The sequence below is a fragment of the Tenrec ecaudatus genome, chromosome 1 (assembly GCF_050624435.1).
Source record: "Tenrec ecaudatus isolate mTenEca1 chromosome 1, mTenEca1.hap1, whole genome shotgun sequence".
Classification (NCBI taxonomy): Eukaryota; Metazoa; Chordata; class Mammalia; order Afrosoricida; family Tenrecidae; genus Tenrec; species Tenrec ecaudatus.
In genome coordinates, this window is record NC_134530.1 from 251,145,904 (window position 1) to 251,170,176 (window position 24,273).

A 24,273-nucleotide genomic window follows, 5' to 3' on the forward strand; every position below is an offset into this window, starting at 1 on the left:
GTCCCTGTGGCTGGGCGCTCCTCTTGCACAGTGAGTGCCACGTTCTGAGCACCTAGTGCTTACACTGGTCTCATGGTGCCTTTTTGGTTTTTTTGTTTTTGTTTTCCCTTAAATTGCCCACCCCCCCTACTTTTTTTCTTCCACACCACCTTTTAAAATGTCTTTCCCCTTGCCAGTTTGAAGTCAGCTAACAGACCCACATCTGCCACCCAAACATTGGGTGAGTGCCCCACACACTGCACCATCTCTGAATTGATGATGACAGTAGTCAGCACCCATTCCCCCGCCCCTCAGCGGCTCCACACAACTAGCAATTAGGGACGACTGTCCACTCCCGAGGATCCCTAGTGGCGGGGTGGCTGTATGTTGGGCTGCAACCCCCAAGGTCCACCCAGTGCTGTGGGAAAAAGGGGGGCTTTTTATCCCTGTGCACAGTCAGTCTTGGAGACTAGGGGCAGTTCTACCCTGCCCTACAGGGTTGCTATGGTCAGCACTGAAGCTGTGGCAGTGACGTTAAGTCCACACTCCCAATCATTACTGAGTCCACCCGGAGGCGGGCTATGTGCTACCAAAGTAGCAACCACTGTAGCACGCCCACCCTGTTGTCTGAATATTTTTTTTAAAAATCCCAGTGAAATAAGCCAACATACAACTAACAAATTAATACACTACCACCACGATGCCTCATAGCCAGCAGACAACTTCAAATCTCTCTCTCTCTCTCTCTCTCTCTCTCTCTCTCTCTCTCTCACACACACACACACACACACACACACACACACACACACACACACGCGCGCGCGCGCGCACGCGCACACCCCACCCTGTCCCCAGACAGACAGATGGCTCAAACAAGTGACCTAAGTACAGGTACAGAAAATCTTCCAGAGGAAGCTATCCTTTGAGAACTAACCACTAAGGAATTCCAATGGTCTACCCTTAGGTCATTTCAGCAGGTTAAGAAAGAGATCAAAGGAAACAAAGGCAATACCATAGAATCCAGAGAAAAATTGGGGACAAACACAGATAAAATTCTAGAAGAATTCAAGAAAGTAATACAACAAAAACTGTCTAAATTGATTTAAAAAATAGAACTCATACAAAAAACAGCACAAAGGAATCTGGAAAATGACTACTGACGTGCCAGAAACGGACAACGCATTTTAAGGGCAAGGGGTCCTGTGGTAGGGAACTGAGTGCTGAGAGCAGGGTCGGATGATTGAGTCTAGCAATACTGACAGAGCTGTCGCATGGACGCACCGAATCACAATCACATTAGCTACTAAGTGTTGTAAGGCATTAACCTTTTTAACACAAGATAGGGAAACTAGAATTACTGCATCTATTTATGCAAAACCACCCAAAATTAACTGACATTCATAATGCCGACCTTGATCTTATACAAGAAAAGTGACCACATGCCCAAGTATACATCACACTGCTATACAAGCATTGTGTCACAAATTGGCGCGCCATCGTGGCTGGCACAGTGGGTAAGACCCTGGCTGTTCAACAGACAGGCCGCTGCTGCTACACTCGTGGGAGAGCGAGGTGGGGGTGCTTCTGCAATGGTTTCCAGCCTCGGAGAGCTGATGGGGCAGCTCTACTCTGTCCATGAGTTGAAACGGGCTCAATAGGCGTGACCCAAAGTAGGATTTATCATGTATCGGATCCATTTAGATGAATATTTTGGCTATAACAAAAGTTGTATACATCTGCTTTCTCTGCAGACATTCAAGGAGGCTTTGTAACGCAGGATCCAGGTGCATTTGGACTGCTTTCACACAATCCCCAGACATTTGAACCCAGGTTCTCTTGCCTGTTTACAAAGCGCTTCACAAGGACGCAAGACACGCGGCCCATGGTCGGTCTGAGGAACGGTGCTTAGTCACAGACAGACAACTACCATAGCTGAACGCCTCCGTTATCTTGGAGAGAAGTCGTTTCTAAAAGGAAACGTGCTCTCCGTAATGAAACCCAGGACCCTTTGGAAAGATAAGGAAAGGTAGTAGAAAGATTTTGCTTCTAAAATAGTGTTTATGGGCAAGTTGTAGTGATTATAAACCTAAGGACCGCAATGAGAACCAAGCGGTGTGATTTACAAAGCTAAGTAAAAGAGTATTGGGGTCGGGATTCCTGCTCACGCACGCGGTGCTTCATTCCACACCACACATAAATACTGGGGGTGGCCGCAGACGAGGTCCCTCTGCCACACACTTGGCTCAGTGACAGCAGGGGGCTTTAAAAAAGGAGGGGCTTTTTTGTGCCTCGCAAATAACAAAGGCACATATCTTCCCAAGTCTTAGAAGCTTTGCACCGAGTTTGCAAATTTTTAGATGAATCAAGCATTTTAAGATTAGGTTTATGGGACGCACATTTCTGTTTCCTCAACAAAAATTACATAAAGTGTTTACATATACCTCCTACCATTTATACTGACTTTTATTCACTTATTATTTTCTAAGTTTATTTTCTTCTAAACCTTCTTTTTTTTTTTTTTTACATTTTATTAGGGACTCATACAACTCTTATCACAATCCATACATATACATACATCAATTGTATAAAGCACATCCATACATTCCCTGCCCCAATCATTCTCAAAGCATTTGCTCTCCACTTAAGCCCTTTGCATCAGGTCCTCTTTTTTTTCCCCCTCCCTCCCCACTCCCCCCTCCCTCATGTGCCCTTGGTAATTTATACCTCGTTATTTTGTCATATCTTGCCCTATCCGGAGTCTCCCTTCCCCCCCTTCTCTGTTGTCCCTCTCCCAGGGAGGAGGTCACATGTGGATCCTTGTAATCAGTTCCCCCTTTCCAACCCACTCACCCTCCACTCTCCCAGCATCGCTCCTCATACCCTTGGTGCTGAAGGTATCATCCACCCTGGATTCCCTGTGCCTCTAGCCCTCATATGTACCAGTGTACAACCTCTGTCCCATCCAGCCCTGCAAGGTAGACTTCGGATCATGGTAGTTGGGGGGAGGAAGCATCCAGGATCTGTGGGAAAGCTGTGTTCTTCATCGGTACTACCTCGCACCCTGACTGACCCATCTCCTCTCCTAAATCCCTCTATGAGGGGATCTCCAGTGGCCGACACTTGGGCCTTGGGTCTCCACTCTGCACTTCCCCCTTCATTCAATATGGTATACACACACACACACACACACACACACATATATACACATACATATATTCTTTTTTTTTTGCATGATGCCCTTCTAAACCTTCTTATCTTAAAATTCTCCTTGTGATATATACACCTCTACAGATACGTGTCAATTTGACATAATCTAAACTGAGTATTGATGCAGATAAATCGGTTTCATTCAAGAAAATATCACTTCGGTAATAAATATAAATGTAGTCAAAAGTTCTTAGAAAGTAAGCATCAAATGTAGACAAACAATGCAGCATAGATCGTCAGACTGACTGACCCAAGAGACCTTTATGACATGTTTGGCCCAATTACCGAAAATGTTACATAATGTTAAATACTATAAATTTTATATACGTATATATTGTACAATTATGTTGTTTGTAAATAAAAAATAATTGTTTTTTGAAGAAAATGTGTGGTTCTGTTCACATGCCAAATGTCTGTAAAGCTAGTGTTAAGGAAGAATGGGAAAACCTCAAAGATGAGCCAAGAAGGGATAACCATCAATCCCAAAGAAGGAAGAAACTATGGCTGAAGTCCAGAAATTAGCGGAAGAAGGCCACAGTTACCACTGATGCTATAATTATCGATGCTACTGTCTCACATGGTTAGCATTTCTAAGCGAACACTTTGGCCAGAGCCAACTTGCAGCATGATGGGTGACCAGAGCAGTGCACAAAGATCATCTAACTAAGAGTTAGATCAAATCTAAGGAAGGCACCCTTATGGATTCAATGGTAAGAGGGGTAGAGCATTGCATTTATCTACATGGTCCCTACTTCAGCTGACTCTATAGATTTTATCCAGAATTAGCAGGTTTGGGGCTTTCACTGTCCTCCGTAGCCTTCTGCAAACTGGGTGCTCAAAATTTAAGCTCTAATATTGTTTCCTTCTCTGGTCTTGGATTTTATTATTTACAATCTTTGGATTACACAGGCTCATGTGCTTCTTCCAAGTGGACTCAGCTGTCACCTCACATTTTGATGGCTACTTCAGGGGAGAAAGGTTTACCAGCTGAAGAGGAGGACATGGAAGTCCAGGCTGAGTGGGAAGAGCAATGCAGAAAGAAATCCTATGGCAGGTCCGGGAACCAATGGGAACAAGAAGCTGGATTTACTGGGAGCTGTTCTGTCTAGAATTGTATTAACTGGGACTTCGTGATGGAACTAGAAAGAGCTAAGATCCAGTTAATTTAATCAAACAAGGAGTTTTACTTCTGGAGTCTAGGTTTGGTGTCTTCTGAAATATTCCTACCACACCGGAAACATAGCCCTCCATACTGAAATGAAAACTGCTTATTTATGCACTTCTTCTGCTAAGCTTGTGAGCAACTGGAGGGCACGGGCTCTATTTTATTTATCTTTGATTGCCTGGCACTTAGCATAATGCTTGATACAAACCACAGCAGTCCCTGGATTAGGAACGAGATACATTCCTGTGTCTATAAGAATTTGTAGGCCAGACCAGGTGTCTTATTTTGCTTTTCTTGTGTGCAAGACAGGTTCAAGTTCTTTTCAAGGATGTACAAGCTGCCCCTGTAACACGTGAAAAGTGAAGGGGACTAAGACTATGGCGAGGAGCTTGTTCTGAGTGGGGGTTGGCTGAAGGAACCTTGGTCGTGGAGTGCCGGGCTGCTAACCACAAAGTCAACTGTGGAAGCCACCCACCACTCCCCAGGAGAAATCTGGGACTTTCTTCTCCGGTAAAGATTCAGAAACAGGCTCAGAAACACAAAAGGCTAGTTCTACCCCGCCCTATAGGGTCCTCGACCCACCTGATGGGAAACAGCAACCTTACATCACACTGGTATGTCCTGCAGTCAACCTGCTGAGTAAGGACCATAACTTACACCTGCACCAGCTGATCACTGAGTGAAGAAAACAGACGTCAAAGCAGCCCAGATTCACTAAACAAACAGCAGAGCACTGTACCAACTGTCCCGTTCTCTCTCACGTCTACTGGGAGACAGGTAAGGAGGGGCTCAGGTGTAACCAACTTATCTTTATCAATCACATACATATACAACAATACTGCAGGCAACAACAATTCAAATACACATGAAGAAACAAAGCAGAGTAGCTCAAACAAGGCATGAAAATACAGCTAACTACAAAGATCTTTCTTGGAAAGAAATGGCATTAAAACTACCTGGTAAGGAATTCAAAAGAATGGTATTCAGGTTCCATCGATGGATTATGAAAAAGATCAAGAAATCAGCAGATGAAAGCAAGGAAAACACAGAAAAATCTTTAGAAGAATTCATAAAAATACTATCAGAAAGTAACAAAATGAAGGAAAAAGTAGAACCCAAACAAAAACTTCAAATAGAAATACAGAAGATAAAAAAAAAAAAAGATAATATGACATTGACTTCCTGGAACTTTTCACTTTCAATTATGATAAATCATCAGAGAAAGCAAAAAAAAAAAAAGAAATACAGAAGATTAATACAATTTCAGAAACAGAATTTAATCAATGGAACACTGAAACAGCTTAAAGACAAATCTCTTTAATACTAAACTGCAACAGGAACAATCCAAAACAAAACAAACAAAAATCAAAGTAATGTAAAGAACCCGAGAATCAGGGGACCCAATCAAGAGGGCTAACTTACCTGTGATTGGAATTGCAGAGCAGGAAGAAACAAAGCAAAGCTCTGAGGTGATTTAGAGTTGTTGGATCCCTAACATCATGAACGACAAGAAGCTATTCTTTTAAGAAGTAAAATGAACCCAATTCAGGATAGACCTCAAAAGAAAATGACCAACACATATCATTATCAAACTTTCCCAAACCAAAATCAAGCAAATAAACCTAAAAGAAACTCAAGAAAAACAAAAAGTTAACTACAAAGGGACACCAGGTTGGCAGTTCAAATCCACTAGGTGCTCTTCAGGATATAGACGAGGCAGTCTACTTGAGAGAAGATTTACAGTCTTGGAAATTTTATGGAGCAGTTCTATTCTGTCCTATAGAGTTGCTACAAGTCAGAATCGATGTCAGTGAATTGAGTTTCTCTCTAGTTCCTCTCTCTTCCTTACAGGAGAAAATCACTCTAATCTAGTTTCCGACTTTGACCACCTTCTTCCCACTCTAAGAAGGCACGACTCCGATGATAAAGAAACTAGGGCATCTAGCCCAGAAGCAACAAAGCCCACACGGAAGCAGCACACCAAGATAGGTGATCGTGAAGGGCAGAGGAGACCAGGTCTCAAACAACAAAGGCGGGGTGGTGGTGAGAATCACATCACCGCGAATGAGGGGGAGTGCGTGATGGGGACTCAATGCCCATCTGTAGACAGCTGGACATCCCTTCCAGAGGGGTAGTGGGGACAAGAGGAGTCACTCAGGGTTCAGTGTAGCAACAATGAAACTCAAAACCCTCCTCTAGTTCCTGAACGCTTCCTCCCCTCCCAATTATCATGACCCCAATTCTACCTTGCGGACCTGGTTATACCAGAGGATGTACAGCGGTGCAGTAGGGATCGGGAAACACAGGGAATCTAGGACAGACGAACCCCTCAACACCCACGGTAGGAGTGGCGACACCAGGAGGGAAGGGGGTGTAGAATGGGAGAACCGATCTTGGAGATCTATGTGTAACCTCCTCTCTGGGAGATGGGCAATGGGGAGGTGGGCGAGGGGAGACACCGGGGAGTGTAAGATAATATATAATAATTATTTATAAACTATCAAGGGACCAGGAAGGTGGGAGCAGGGAGGGAGGGGGAGGGGGAAAAAAGGGAAACCAAGCTGATTCCAGGAACCCAAGTGGAAGGTGAATTTTGAGAATGACGAGTGCAACGAATGTATAAGGGTGCTTTGCTCAATTGATGTATGTATGGATTACAATAAGAGTTGTATGAGCCCCAATAAAAAGATTTATTAATTAAAAAAATAACTAAAAGAACCTCTAATAAATAGAGCCCCAGGGACTTGTTTGATATGTAATATATATATATATATATATATATATATATATATATATTCACACACACACTGTGCATGTATCGTATGGGTAATTGGAAGAAAAAAAAGAAACTAGGGCTTTCAGGCAAACTAAGCCAACTTCCTGCCCAAATGCCCATAAGCACATTGGCTTTAATCGCCATTCTTATTTCTTCCCAAATGTTATCCCTACACAGGTGTCATCTCTGCTAACCCCCTTCAGTGATGCTGCAGAGCTCTTGCTCCAGATTACTTTCCACAGTGTACCTGGACTGTCACAGCCATAGAGGCGCTTTTAGTCCACAGACTGGGTTCCTCTTTCTTTAAGTTTTTGTTTTTTGACAGGAACCTTTGCCTGGTTTCTTTTTCTTTCACCTTCCATGTGACTTAAAAAAAACACAACAAAAAAACTATTTCAAGTGTAAAAAAAAAAAGAACAGAAAATAATATAACAGACATCCAGACCTAACAGATGTTACCATTTTGCCATATGTGCTTTCAAACTTTCACTTCTGAAGATATAAATACAAGCACATAGATGCAAGGAGTGAGAGGGTGAGCCATGTAACATACTAACGTTCAACTATTTTTAACTGTTAAAAATGATAATTACATACAACTCCAACAAAGTGCCCTAGAAATGACCTTGTATCGTTTCCATGGGTTTTAAAATATATATATAAATTGTGATAAAATATAGATATGACAAAATATTCACCACACTGTGCAACCATTACTACTATTTATTTCCAAATGTTTTTCCTTACCTTAAACCGTACCATTCGAACAGCAACCTTGCTTCCTGCCGTCAGGCTGACCTCAGCAGCTCACAATCTACGGTAATCTTGTGCATCTATGCATCATCTATTTATTCTAGATACTTCATGTAAGTGGGAGCATGTGAGTTTCCATTTTGTATTTGACTTGTTTTACTCAGCATAACATTTTAAAGAGGCATCTGTATTGTAGACTGTATCAGAATTTCACTTTTTAAGGGTGGATTAATATTTCCTTGTATGTACATGGCTCATTTTGCTTTTATGAGGGGACTTCAAAAAGGTTTATGGTAAAATGAAATTAATAGAATGGAACTTGTCCATAAACGTTTTGGAACCGTCTCATATATTCATCTGCTAAGGAACAATTTGGTCGTTTCTACCTTTTGGCTATTTGAATCCTGGTTCTAGGAACACTGGTGCAAAGAATCTGAATACCTGCTTCTACGCTGGAGTTTATACTGTAATTGCTAGACCATATGGTAATTCTGTTTAATACTTTAAGAACCTATCAAACTGCTTTCCATAGTTTCTGCACCATTTCTCATTCACACGGGCAGTGAGTGAGTATTCTTCTCTAGCCACATCCTCACTGACTTGCCAATTTTTTTTCCAACTAGTTTGTCTGTCTTTGGGTTGTTAAGTTGTTAAGCCTAATACTAAATAAACGGCTACTAAATTTTTTCTCCCATTATCTCTTAGTTTTTAAAAATAATTTTGATGCATAACATTTTTATTTTGATAAAGTACAATTTACCTATTTTGCCTTTTGTTGCTTGAATTTTGGGTGTCATCTAAGAAGTCACCGTCAAATACTGGGTCTTAGCCATTGTTTGAGAAGCAGTGTTATGGTGATGGAAAAGTTGACATTAAGGTCATATTTGTACAACATGATTAATGTTATGATACCATTAAGTTTTATACCTGAGAATGTTGAATTTGCAAATATGTTATATGTATTTTTACAAGAAAAACAGACTTCTGTTTATACACAACCAAATTATCTCTTGGGATTTATTATCTTGGTTCCAAGGTTTTCAAAATGTAGTTTTCTAGTCAATTGGCCTAGTACACCTATTTCTCACTTATCAACTATGTTATTACCCCAAATTTCCTATTCACATTTACAAATGTAAAAAAATAGAATGTCCAACCACTTTGCATAATCACTTGGGTTTCATCCCAGTGTCCCACTAGCCCACAGAGTCACACATGTTAAGTCAAGCTCTAAGCTGAAACCTTTTGCTGACCCCCTCCACATAATCACTGTTGTGTGCAAAAGAGGCAACTGAGACAGACTTTGAGAGACCAATTACCAGAAGGACCTGTAAATGGCAAGAGGAGCCCAGGAAGAAGCTGGTTTGGGGAAGGTTCTGGATACTGCCCTCTCACTCAAGTGTTCTGGGGAAACGAAGTCTGTGGTGAGAAGGGCAGTGGGGATAATTTGAGGTCTGGAGGCTGTGGCAAAAGCTGGCTGCCCCCTCCTTGAAGGCCTGGGTTGCTAATATTCATTGCCAAATTTTCCATCACCAGAATCTGTGGTTTAATTCAGGGGTCAGCAAGCATTTTGAGTACCAAATAGCAATATTTTAGTTTTGTTGACCACATTTGATCTGCCTTATATTTAAAATTTTTAAAACTATTTTAGTGAAATTTCAACGTAGCATACTTGAGTTATAACAGGAAATTTTCATCAGCTTTTTACAAGTGGTTTTTGAGTTTCATTAATGTGATTTTTGTTCATTTGCTTGCTTTTTCCTTTATGACAAATCTCTCACCTTTTGCATTAGGCATAAATGCCTTTTCTATTCTTCTTGTTTGCTTTTTCTTGCTTGGGGGTGTTTACGTTGATTCTTTTACTTGCCTACAGAGTTTCTTCCCATTACTTTGGCATCTTCAAGGAGGGTTTGCATAGTCCTTTTATTAAAAATAGAACCTCTTACCCATCAAGTTCTAGCTCATTACCTTGTTTAAATTATCTTTCTAGGTCTTACTATCACAAAAATTATCAGCTTTGTTTCTTGATTTGTTAAGAATGTGCCTCTTCTCTGTTGAATATAACAATCACACACCAGGATTAGAATCTTACTTGTTCATGGTATTCCTCAGTATTCCCCCATCCTGCAAACAACTCTAGCACTTAATTGTATGGATAAGCATTAATTTTAAATTAATCATTTTAAGAATCATAAATGTATTGATTAGTATTCATTTAAAATCAATTTTCTTTAAATTTTCTTTTAAAGAACCAGCTTCTTTTTAATACAATATTTAATTTAGAATGATCAAATCTATAGTAATTGGCTAGTTCTTTTGTGTTATTATTATTAAAACTTTGTCAGGGCTTAGAAATAATAGTAATGCCAGATCAATAAAGAGAATTTATAATTTAGCTTCTGCTTAGACTGCATACAGAAGGCTAAAAGAATTGTCTTTCCACCCGACAATGTAAAAAGGTCATGGAGCTATGAAATGATGACCTTTCTTGAGTGAATCACAGAACTAAGGTAGCAGGGTAACAAATTAGACTTGAGTCAGAAAGAGTTAAAATTCTCTCTGAAAAGAAAAGGGAGACATGGATTGTTTAATCTCTGCAAGCATAAAACGAAGCAGTGATCACCAAATAAATGGCCATAAGAAAGGAGCTAAGTTTTAAGAATCCTGGAAGGTCCTGATAGTGCGGGCTAGTCTCACAGCTTAGACTTCATGGGAGGCTCAAGAGAGTGGCTACATACACCCAATCAAAGGTTCTCTTCTACAGGCTTTTATAGGGTGTTCGTGAGAAAGATCAAGGCCAGGGCAAGACAACGGGGAGAGGTACCAGCACATCCAAGTGGATAAAAAACATCTTATCCTCTTTACCACTTCCATCTTCTTCCGTATGAACAGACAAACTACTGGGAGAGGGAGAGAAAACTCCTCTGCCTCTTAGGGAAGACAATTTGCCCATTTCTGAGAAGGCTGTAGGAAACTCCAACAAAATAAAACAGAAAAACCTCAATCCAAGTGAAAGCAGAAGGTAATGAAAACAAGAATTAAAAAGTGTTAAAAAGGAAAACAAAGGGTGATCTGTTAAATTTTAACATAACTATCTCTACAGAAATCCACTTTCCAATGCACTCTGTCTGAGGACAAGACTATTTACATCCCTGGTCAATGGTCTCCGGGAACCCAATGAAGGCTAAGCAATCCAGACGGGGAGTCTGCAAATGGACTTTGGCCTTTCACTGCCATCCATATACACTGAGTGCTCAGAATTTAAGCTCCAATACAATCCCCTCATCTCGGAGTTTTATTCAAAGCGGTGCTTTTAAGAAATTGCACATGAGCAGGTTGTGGTAGTTACATAATCTCCTGTCACCTTGAAAAAGGGTGGGGTCTGGCCTGTTGATCAGATGGCAACTTGATGCCTCGTTTGGAGGCCCAAAGGATATAAAAAGCTCACTGGAGGGTAGACACACTCTCTGCTTCATCTTCCTGCTGACAAATGTGCTACACTGATGGAACCATGCCCTGGGCTGGAGGAGCCATCTGGAGACCCACGCCAGCAGTAAGATGCTTCCACTACCACCTGATCCACAAGACTTTCCACCTACTGGCCTGTGATCTTCCTGTTTTCAGCATCATTTGCATGACTGTGAGTCTGAAGAGGAATTTATAGATTGGTATCGGACATATGAGTTAATATCGGACTTATAGACTTAATCTGGACTGGGCTGGGATGTTTTAATGTACAATTGCTCTTTGATATAAAGTTCTTTCTTACACACATATGAGTATCTATGACTTGTTTCTTTAGTCTTCCCAGACTAACATACAGGTACATTTCTCCATTTGTTGTGGTTGCTGTCCAATTTCTTTCTGTCTACCTTATTCTGGTCCCTCTAGTCAGCTTATCTGTGTACACTTAACTCCTTATTACTTTTGTTTATCTCACACTGTTCTTCCCATCTGAAATGTCACATATCCATCAATTCAGAGTCTGTGTTTTGCTGTGAATCTTTTCAAACCTTACTACACTCTAGGTTTGAATCAGCAGGCCCTGGCAGCTAGCCTTTGAAGCAGAGTTCAATTAACCATAACATGAAATCAAACCAAATGCCACTAAACTAATTCTGACTTGGAATGCTTCCATTAATATATGCTGAGTGGCCAGGTCTTTGTTCTATAGCACCTCTGCCTAAACGCAAGCAGCAAATCTTCTGGTTAGCAGCCTAGCTAGCACTTAGGCATTTGCACCTCTCGAGGACTCCAGGCATAGGATAGAAGCTACTTTAAATGCCCACTAACCAATAAAACCCAAAGGGGTCCCACTGAATGCAGTCTGGGTCATAGCTATCCCATATATTTCAGCATAAACCTGTACTACAGCAGATTTCAATGGCTGTGGTATTTTGGAATGTATCCTCAGGCTTATCTTCAAAGAGGTGCTTCTGGGTGGATTAGAACCCACATACTTTTGCTTAGTAAGCAAACATTTAGCTGTTTGTCTCACTTAAGGATTCCATATACACCCTAAAGAAGCCTAAAAACAAATATTGCAAAATTCAAAACTAATCAGCAAATAAATGATTCTGAGGTCAAAACAAACAAACAAACGAACACCACAGACTCAAGAAGACTCATTTTTCTTTGGCCTGGAGAACATCCTTCAACATTCTTTTCTACTGTCAATTGATTCTCCGCAACTTTTTGGTGGAGTCTATATTTTGCTTTAATTTTTTTAAAGTATTATTATCCAGGTTTAGAATTCTAGATTGATACTTTTTTCATTTGTTCTTCAAAAGATGGGACTCTTCTGTCTTCCAACTTTTATCATCATTCTTGCCTTTTGTCTTCAAAAGGTAAACATGTGTATTTCCCCCTAGTACTTATTTCCTATCACTAGTTTTGAATAATTTGATTTTGATCCTCTTTGTTTTGTTTTTATATGACACGTTATTCAGAAAAATTCAAGATCTCTATAAATGGGCAGATAAGCTGTGTTTATGTATCAGAGGACCCAATATGCTAGAATGTCAATCTCCCCAATTTTATTTATAGATATAACACAGTCTCACATAAAGTCCCAACAGACTTTTTTTTTTTTGGTACAAGTTAACATACAGTGTAAAAATCCATATAGAATTTAGTATAGGAACTTATCTGGGTATGTTCATATTCTAAAATATCCTGTCAAAAAATGTGAAGGAACTTCTGGGATAATAATTTTCATTGCCAAATAGGAAAAGAAGAAGAAATCCGGGAGAGGATGCAGTCCTCAAGACGAATGTATTCCTTAGAACAACACATCGTCTTACTCATTTAAGATTAGTTCTTTTTTTTTAAGTTAATTTTTAACTTTGCCAGAACTTAGATCCCTTCTAAAGATATCAGTATTGCAAGATACGTTGTTGGTTTTTTAAACTACCTTTATTGGGGGCTCTTACATCTCTTATAACAATCCATGCATCCTCTTAATATGTCGAGCACATTTGCACATATGCCACCATCATCATTTTCAAAGCATTTCTTCCCCACTTGAGCCCCTGATATCAGCTCCCCATTTGTTCCTCCTCACTCCCCCACCCACCCTCCCTCACGAAACCTTGATAAATTATAGATTATTTTTTCATATCTTACATCGTCCTTCCTTGCCCCTCCACCCACTTTGCCGTTAATGGTCCCCCTGGGAGGGGGTTATAGATTGATCCTTGTGATTGATTCCCCCTTTCTACCCCCACTCTCCCCTAATCCTCCTGGTATCTCCACTCTCATTGTTGGAACTGAGGGGTTTATCTATCCTGGATTCCGTGTTGCAGGCTCTTATCTGTGGCAGTGTGCATGCTCTGGTCTAATCCAATTTGTAAGGGAGAATTGAGGTCATGATAGTAGGGGGAAGGAAGCACCAAAGAGCAAGAGCAAAGTTGTGTGTTTCATTAGTGCTACACTGCACCCTGACTGGTTCATCTCTTCCCTGTGATTTTTTTATTTAAAAAATCCAATTGTCTACAGATGGTCTCCATTCCACGCCCCTCCCCCCATTCACATTGGGTATGATTTTGTTGAGTCTTAGATGCCTGATACCTGATCCCATCGACACCTGATGATACCTCAGACTGGTGTGCTTCTTCCACGTGGGCTTTGTTGCTTCTCAGACAGATGGCCGTTTGTTTATCTTCAACCCTTTTAAGACCCCAGATGCAATATCTTTTGATAGCCAGGCACCATCAGCTTTCTTCACCACATTTGCTTCTGGACCCATTTTGTCATCAGTGATCGTGTTGGGAAGGTGAGCATCACAGAATGCCAGATTGTTAGAACAAAGTGTTGCAAGATAAGTTTTATGTCTAGAGTTGTCACAGCACATAGAAACATAGCCACTAAATATGCAGTAATAAACTTATAAAAATAATGAATCTTCTAAACCCACTAAGAACTCTAAAAAAAATCTGATCTTAGAAATGAATCAACCTCTTATAGATAAATTAAATATTTTACAGACATTGGGGGCTCATAGTGGTTAGTTTTTAAATAATTTAATGTTTACTATTCAGTGGACCAGAAATCTAACTGATTTCATTAAAAGAGCTACTGATATCAGGATAGTTGTCATGATTTCATATTTACCTTTGATTCCAAAGAGACCCATTCAAGCTTTCAGAGCCTTCATCCTATACTCTGAGCATGTCTAGCTAGAGTAAGCCATGCATCTTCACCGATGAGGGTTTCTCAAGAGCTCTCTCTAGGTGGTACCAAACTACCGTGCAACCTGAATAACAGCGCTGGACAGAAAACCTTGGCGGTGTATCTTCATCTCATCGTAGGACAGAAGATGGCTCGTGTTTATCCCCGTCTTTGCGTTGGTAATGTCATACTGGTGTCCTAACCATTTTGACTCTTAAAGAACCATTTCCTTACTTTGATTGAATCCTTTCCTATACAAGGTGTTTTGAAGAAGCACATCTGTAGCTGACAGCTTTGTGAGCTAATGAAAACTTCTGACCATCTATTATTTATCTGGAAAACAAAGTGAAACTTTGATCTTTTTCAGGTTCTTTGGTAGTATTTTTGAACACACACACACACACACACACACACACACACACCCCTCATTGTTGTTGCTTTCAACTCACAATGTCAGTGCAGAATTGTGCTCTACAATGTTTTCAATGGCTGAATTTGGAAGAAGATTGCAATGTCTTCCATCTATGGAATCACTCAGTAGACATAGGCTGGTAGTTTGTATTACCAAGGGGCCCTTCAGATACACACAGTACACAAGCCTTCTTAAAAGTGCCTGCTACTAATAAAGATCTTCACGAATGAAGCAGATTTTAAAATGTCTGTATGAAAAAATGGAAACAACCTAAATGTCCGAAATAATAATGGTGAAATCTATGAAGCACTTGCAACAAGTATCAACTTGGAGAAACTATGCTGAAATTAGTCAGTCACAAAAGGATAAATACGTATAAGACCACTATTATCAAAACCAGAAAAATAAAGACCTTCACACAAAAAGAAAAACATTTTTTGAGAGTGCCCAGGGTGGAAGCGGAAGGTGAAGGTAGGGCACTGAGTAGACAATGGACACATAGGAACTTGGATGAAGGGGAAGGCAACATATAACAAGGAGGAAGTCAGCACCCAATGATCATGGCAAAGCAAAACCCTGGGAGGAGGACAAGAATTAAAAGCAGCAAAGGAAAGTACAATTACAGATGCAATTACACAATAACACTAATAATAATAAACTACACGTAGTTACTAAAACACCTACGATAACCAGGTGTGGCAAGGGAATGAGACTGCATATGTCTGTGTTGTATGTATTTTTGTACATAGGTATGTGTATTTGACAGATGGTATTTCTACATATAGTTACTGTATATACTCAGGTATAAGCCAACCCGAATATCAGCTGAGGCACGTAATTTTATCACAAAAACTGCATTAAAAATGTGCTGAAAAACTCGGCTTATACACAAGTACATACGGTACAAGTGTTACAAATCTCTCCATAAATGTAATAAGAGAATGAGGCGGAAAAGTTACAGAATCTTCACAACCATCAAATCCTTACGGGAATGTGTCACTGAGCCTAGGAATTCAGGACAGAGTCTCAAGGGCACCAAGGTGTATGGCATGATATAATCCATAAAGAACATGGTTCCCAACCTACTTTGGTGAGTAGCACCCGGGGTCTTCAAAGCCAGGGAACAACCACCTAAGGTATAACAAAAAGGTACTGCCCTGTTTGGAGTTAAAAACAACGGAGAAAATCAGAGGTGCATGGAAACAATTAGTCCAAAGAATAAACAGACATTATGAACATCAGCATCCATGATCCTGAGATCAGAAGAACTAGATGGTGCCCGGTTACCACCACCACCCACTCTGAAGGGATTATTATATTAGAAGGTCTGGGATAGAGCTGATAGAGCGGGACAAAATGCAGAACGGAGACTGATGGAACCCTGGATATCATCGCCTTGCAGGCTAAGTAATGAACTCACCCCACTGGATGCCTTTTGGGCCCAAACCAGACAGATAGATACGGTGAATATTAACTCCTTAGAAAAAAATTAACCATTTATGATTTTAAAAGGCAGCTTTTGTCTGAGGACAACTTCAGAAGGCAGGAAGAGTTAGGAAAGGAAGAAGAAAGAAAACAAAAAACATGGAAAAAGTGGAAGGAGTGATGTTACACTGTGAGAATTTCAATCAATGATATGAAATACAATGTGCATGTGTTATTGAATAGAAAACTGATTTGCTCTGTAAGGTTTAATTCAATTGACAAAATAAAAAACAAACAAAAGCCAATATGAGGTTAATAAACATTTAGTACATCTAAGAATCTTCAAATCCCGTCTTTAGAATTCTGAAGGTTGCAATGTTCACTCTGTCTTACACCCAGTGGAAACTCAGGAAATGTTTAGTGAAATTGAACTGAGTATTTAAGCATACTGAATATATGGTGCAACTATTTTAAATTCCATGTCACAAGAAGTGGATAGAATATTAACATACTATTAACAATGAGGAGCTGATGCCAGGGGCTTCAGTGGAGAGCAAATGTTTTGAGAATGATGAGGGCAAGGAATGTACAAATGTGCTTTACACAATTGATGTATGTATGGATTGTGATAAGAGGTGTATGAGTCCGCAATAAAATAATTTAAAAAAAGAATAATAACACACTATTACCATAACAAATAATAGAAAAACAATGTATTTATTTTACTTATTTAAAATGCATATTCTTATTCTATCTTTACTTTATGGATCACTATATGAGAAGACACAAAAGAAGTATTACATAAATGTGCTGATTGATAAATACTTCAGAGAAATAATAAAGTGAATAAACTGATTAACCAGAAAAAAGTTTTAAACAAATTACTGAGTTACCTGAAAATGTCACTATAAAATTTTTTTACATAAGCACTTGAAAATCTAAAGATCACAATCAATATACTTACGGAAATCAATTTGGCGATATCTAAAACAGATGGAGATTGAGCTACCATAGGACTCAGCAATCCCCCTACTGGGCATATACCCAGAAGAGGCAAGAAACAAACCACGGCCAGACACCAGTGCTCCAATGTTCATCATGGCAGAGTTCACAATCGCAAGGAGTTGGAAACAACCCAAATTTCCATCAACAGCTAAATAGACCAAAAAACTGTGGTGCATACATACCATGGAGAACTACGCATCCCTAAAAAGCAATGATGAATGCATGAAGCACATCGCAGCATGGGAAGAACTGGAGGAAATCATGCCAAGTGAAATAAGCCAAGCACAAAAGGACAAGTACAAGAGTCCACTGAGGTAAGCTTAAAAGCAAAACATAATGAGGCACAGGGGAAAAGCTACTATATACATATATCCCTAGGGGTGAAGTCCAGCAACTATGGCAGGAGCCAAACCCAATCCAGGGATACATATAGGCAGCCAACTAAATAAGAAGGGCAAAGAAAGAGGGAAAAAAAGAGGGAGAGAGAGACATGGGTGGTGGAGGTGTTGGGGGGGGGGCAGGGTACTAATCCACCAAATGGTAGGGTATTGCTTATATCCCTACAGTAGAGGGAGAGAGAGACCAGGCTTCAACCCGATGCACCAAGGCGTGAATGCAACATACCGGCATGTACCAGGGAACCAATAGAGGTCGGCGGGGCTGGCCCCAATCCCAACTATGTGGACCCCCCCCCCATAAGAATGCACTTCAGAGGACAGCACTGGGATTATAACTTGGGAAGAGGAGTGTGTCTGATTAGAGCACATGGGAGAAATGAAAAGGGGTGGAGAGGGAGAGGAGGACATCCTGGCCCACCGAGCCCCAAGGATGATAGTCCTGCTTAGAGCAGACAACACACAGAGAGGACCATAGGGCCGGCCCCACTGCGAGACACAACGTCCCTCACTAAACCATAGTGCTGCGGGGGATAACACTGGAGACACAGTGCAGGAATTGGGCACAATCTTACCATATCATGCTGGGGCGAAATACTAAGGGCATGCAACAGAGCAGCAAGAGGACATTTATAGAGGTCTAAATACAGGCATGTACATATGTAAATATATATATATAACGAGAGGGGAATAGAACTATGTACTCATATCTATATGTTAAGAATTAAGGTTGCAGATGAACATTAGGCCTCGACTCAGTACTCCCTCAACACAAGAACACTTTTTTCTAACAATCCGGCATTCTGTGATGCTCACTTTCCCAACACAATTGCCAAAGACAAAATGGGTGCATAAGCAAATGTGATGAAGAAAGCTGATGGTGCCCAGTTATCAAAAGATCTGGGGTCTTAAAGGCTTGAAAATAAACAAGCGTCCATCTATCTGAGAAGCAACAAAGCCCACAAGGAAGATCATCAGCCTGTGTCATCATGAGGTGTCAATAGGATAAAGTATCAGGCATGTAAGACCCAGAACAAAACCATACCCAAGGTGAATGGGGGTGGTGGAGGGGTGCGTCAAGGAGTGGAGACCCGATGTCCATGTGTAGACAATTGTACATGCCCTTACAGAGGGGTCACAGGAGAGAGATGAGTAGGTCAGGGTGCAGTATAGCACCAATGAAACACACAACTTTCCTGTAGTTCTTTGGTGCTTCCTTCCTTCCCTCCACTATCATGACTTCAATTCTACCTTACAAATCAGATTAGACAAGAACATACACACTGCTACAGGCAAGAACCCACAACACAAGGAATCCAGGATAGATAAACCCCTCAGTGCCAACAATGATAGTAGGGATACTTGAAGGATTAGGGAGGGTGGGGTAGAAAAGGGGAATCGATCACAAGGATCAACCTATAACCCCCTCCCAGGGGGACGATTAATGGAAAAGTGGATAAGGGGCAAGGGAGGACGATGCAAGATATGAAAAAATAACCTATAACTTATTAAGGGTTCATGATGGAGGGCAGGCTGGGGAGCAAGGAGGAAGAAATGGGGAGCTGATATCAGGGACTCAAGTGGGAAGATAATGCTTTGAAAATGATGATGGCGGCATATGTTCAAATGTGCTTGACACATTGGAGGAATACATGGATTGTGATAAGAATTGTACGAGCCCCCAATAAAATGATTTTTTTAAGTAATAAAAAATCTATATACTTAGTAATACTTGAGGTAATAAGTGAATAATCAACCAATATCTCAACATAAAACTATAGATAATATTCTCTGACACAGAATAAAAAATAAAAAGCAAAACCACAGGAGTTTTTAAATATGAAAAGGGTGTGACTCCACGTCAACTCTGGGATTATCTAACTTTTGTGTTAAAATTCGTCATGACTAGTATGATTTGTTTTAAAAAAGGACATGATAGATACAATAACATCCTGTTCTTAGACTTAAGCAAAATTGCAGTATATTAAACACAAAAGTAAGAAGCACATTATAATACAAAATAAAGTCATAAAATTAGCAGCCTCTGTTTTGTAGTTTATAAAGTTCTGTTTGAAATATCAGAGAATTTCCAATTAAGACAACTGAATTTAATACATTACTGGAGATTAAAATTAACTCTAAGTTTCTTTTATTATAAGGACTTGTATAAATAAATCTGAAGTTCTCACTTTAAAATAAAAAAGATATAAGCAAAAAAATGTTACTTTTATGTTTTGCTACAATATAAGATGGTTTTATCTTTTGTAATTAAAGAAACAAGAGTGGGAAACTAATAAATTATTTTAAAAAATCATTAATAGAACATCATTTTTTGACTATTCTTAATAAAATGTCACATTGCATCTGTGAGTCAAAATTAACATAACCTTTTTTTTAAGTTCAAGAATCACTTAAATGTCAACATAAAATGAAAATATCATTACTTCGGCAAATTTTATTCAATTAAAATGCTTTTGCTACAAATTCAGTTTAGCAAAGAAGCCAAAATGTAATCACACCATAAATATATCCTACCTTTTTATCATATACATCTTGCCAATTTACTCCAGAAAAGAAACTGTGTCTCATAATTTCTTTTGCATCATCTGGTCCTCCACCAAGGCTGTAAGGACACAAATAAAATCAAATGAGTATAAAATATCTACATAAGCCCTAAACACTACAGTGGCTGTTGTTGTGTGTGTGTGTGTGGTGTACATAATTATAATTTTGTTTGTTATAGATTGTGTGGTAAATATCTGCAAGAATAAAAAATGTTGCCTTCCTCTCTAATACACATAATAAGCTGTTAAGAAGAACTATCCTCAGAACAGTAAGGTGTTTGGAAAAGAACATAGATTATGTAGACAGCCATGAAAGGAAAAACACAAACAAAAAACCCCCCAGCTTATTGGAAGTGTGACAATAGAAATGGTGCTTAACTTCAGTTTTCTTATCTGCAATGTGGAAATCTTAACACCAACCTCATGGGTTAGTGCAAGTATTAAGAATAATAGTGGTCCCGAAGGGATCAGTTATCAGGCATCAAAGAAAAAAAAATCATATCATTGACTGCACACCTCCATGATAGGATCGCTGAAGACAAATGGGTGCATAAGCAAATGTGGTGAAGAAAGCTGATGGTGCCCAGCTATCAAAAGAGATAGTGTCTGGGGTCTTAAAGGCTTGAAGGTGAACAAGCGGCCATCTAGCTCAGAAGCAAAAAAGCCCACATGGAAGAAGCACACCGGCCAGTGTGATCACGAGGTGCAAAAGGGGCCAGGTATAAAGGCATCATGCAAAAAAATATATATATGTGTGTGTATGTGTATATATCTGTGTGTGTCTATATATGTATGTATGTGTGTGTGTGTGTGTGTATATATATATATATACACACACAATATTGAATGGAGGGGGAAGTGCAGAGTGGAGACCCAAGGCCCAAGGGTCAGCCAATGGAGATTCCCTCACAGAGGGGTTCAGGAGAGGAGATGGGTCAATGAGGGTGCAAGGTAGTACTGATGAAGAACACAGCTTTCCCCCTGATCCTGGATGCTTCCTCCCCCCAACTACCATGATCCGAATTCTACCTTGCAGGGCTGGATAGGGCAGAGGTTGTACACTGGTACATATGAGGGCTGGAGGCACAGGGAATCCAGGGTGGATGATACCTTCAGGACCAAGGGTGTGAGGGGCGATGCTGGGAGAGTGGAGGGCGAGTGGGTTGGAAAGGGGGAACTGATTACAAGGATCCACATGTGACCTCCTCACTGGGAGAGGGATGGCAGAGAAGGGGGGGGGGAGACTCCGGATAGGGCAAGATATGACAAAATAACGATGTATAAATTACCAAGGGCACATTCAGAGGGGGAGCGGGGAGGGAGGGGAAAAAAAAAGAGGACCTGATGCAAAGGGCTTAAGTGGAGAGCAAATGCTTTGAGAATGATTGTGGCAGGGAATGTATGGATGTGCTTTATACAATTGATGTATGTATATGTATGGATTGTGATAAGAGTTGTATGACCCCTAATAAAATGTAAAAAAAGAAAAGAGGAGAAAAAAAAGAAAATGATTAGGGCAAAGAATGTACAGATGTGCTTTATACAATTGATGTATGTATATGTATGGACAGTGATAAGAGCTGTATGAGCCCCTAATAAATTGTTTAAAAAAATAATAGTTATATACCTTGAGCAATAAATGATATTTATCAATATTATCAATTTGATATACTAGTTTTCTTTAAGAATTATTCAACTAAAAATATACCCTAGTTAACAGAAATTCAGAAATGACCAAATAATTGGTTAGGAAAAACAGTTAACAGAGCATTGTTAATAGCTGAGACTCATGGATTATGTTCTTTTCTCAAATTTCCCAGAAACAGTATTCATAATCTATAAAGTATCTACTACTGCATTGCAAATTTAAAAAATTTAAAGTGGTGGGCAAGAGGGAGAGAGAAAAAAGAGGAGCAGATACCAAGGGCTCAACAGAAATTAATGTCTAGCAAAGAATGATAGCAACATATATACAAATATGCCTGATGCAATCACTGTATGGATTGTACTGAGTTGTAGGAGCCCCCAATACAATGATCTTTTAATAAATTTTTTAAAATTTAAGTAATGTAACTCATGTCTCAATTTTTTAAAGTCACTTTTATTTATTAACTGGTATCTGTCACAGTAGTAAAGGTTTTTGGATTTATTTTTACAGTATTCATTCAAGCCTTCCTGAATTTAGTTTTACAACAACATATGTTTTGGAAAATACAGTTTGAAATCAAACAATATAATGATTTACTTCACTTTGTATGAATTACTGGCTCTACCTTAAATCCTTATAAAAATGGCTAATTCCTTACCTAACAATATACAATATACCTGGAAAGGAGGAAGGTTGGGAGGGAAGGAGGAAGGATGAGAAAAGCATGAGTGGAGGCAGAAAAAGGAGGGAGGGAAGGGTAGGAAAGGGAAAGAACAAAGGGGCAGGAGGAAAGCAATACAAAGGAGGCCTCTAAGTTTGATGTGTGTTAAGGTCATCATGCGCATCCCTGTTAATTGCTGAATCAGAACCAACTCACAGCAACCTTATTTGCACGTGCTCATGATTAGGAATGGTGGTATACTGAACAACCAGCCTTCTAGGGGAAATTATGCATAAGTAATACATACGTTTTATTATATTTTACTGACACAAAGGATGTGTAGCATGTTTATAAAGAATAATAAAATGAACAATGTTCATTGTTTTAATTAGCCAATTGATTCTTCCAGAACACTTTTATTGATTTTGTCAATTTTTGTTAACTTATGTTCAAAGAAAATCCGAGGATCTAAGTGGCTTAAAAGTAGCTCAGATATAAATCCTGGTTAATATTTTTATGTTAAAAAAGTAAGATGAATGTGATACAATAGGAGTCACGTGTCAGAGCATCATTTGTTTGTCAGTGGCATGGGTGACTTTGTTGTTGAATGGGTAATAGTTTTTGAAGGGTGAAGGAAAACGTTTCTAAAATATTTGTGCTAGTCACAATGGAATGGCTGCAGACCCAACAAACTTTAAAATTTAATTTTTAATACTAACATTTTAAGTTTAAAATTAAAACTGATTTCTTTAAGTTTAAAATTAAAAAATGAAAGAAGAAATCAAACTCCTGATGATTTACAGCGTTTGCTGATTTCCCAGATGTAAATACTCCCACTATGGCCAATATCAAACTATGCACATGATGTTATGCAACACAGACGTGGTAAGAGATGCACAGACACGAGAGGCGAGTAGCCTGAGGGCACCCAGGATGGAAAAATGTAACAACAGTCTAAAGAAGAGATGAGTTTTGATATTATCCTTGCTTTTAATATATTTACTCTTAAGTTTAATGATTTATGGAGAAAGATAAGGTTTCTACTCTTATAAAGAGTTATAATCTTGGAAACGTACAGGGATAGATCCACCTAGTCCTACATAGTCACTCTGAGTAAGAATTGACTCAACAGCAGTGCGCTTGGCTTTTTGGTTATGTAATTTAATTCTCTATAATGATTGGGTTTAATAAACAATTCACACCATTTAAGTTTATATGATTGGTTCTCCTGATTTGAAATGAGGCAGTTCCCATAGATCTCTGAATAGGAAGCAAACTAAATGGGCCCTAGAAGATACAACAATTAGTCAATCCTAACGAGTTCTAGTGTTATCCTGTGTAGGAAAACCAGGATTAAGAGGTACCTAAAACCCTCCTACACTTTGTCAAAATGGAAAATGAAAGAGTCAGCTGATAATCTACAAAAACCCTCCAATGATAAATGATTCCCACAACCCGAATCTCCTACCTCCAGATCCATGGAGTACTCACTAATTGCACCACTCTGATACAGACTGTTAGATTAAATCAGACCACAATAGCAATGCTCGCACTTGAAACCTTCGATCAGTAACTGTATTTAGCAGAGGCTCAGCACGTCCTATAAGTAGTTTA

At 39.5% G+C, this 24,273-nt stretch overlaps 1 protein-coding gene across 2 annotated transcripts in view; it reads right to left on the reverse strand.

The window, feature by feature from the left end:
• Positions 1-24,273, reverse strand: part of AKT3 (AKT serine/threonine kinase 3) — a 335,611-nt gene that overhangs the window by 15,685 nt on the left and 295,653 nt on the right. For both annotated transcript variants that reach the window (XM_075531195.1, XM_075531185.1), the window contains one exon: positions 20,322-20,409. In XM_075531195.1, the coding sequence (XP_075387310.1) occupies positions 20,322-20,409 (88 nt within the window). The remainder of the gene's footprint in view (positions 1-20,321; positions 20,410-24,273) is intronic.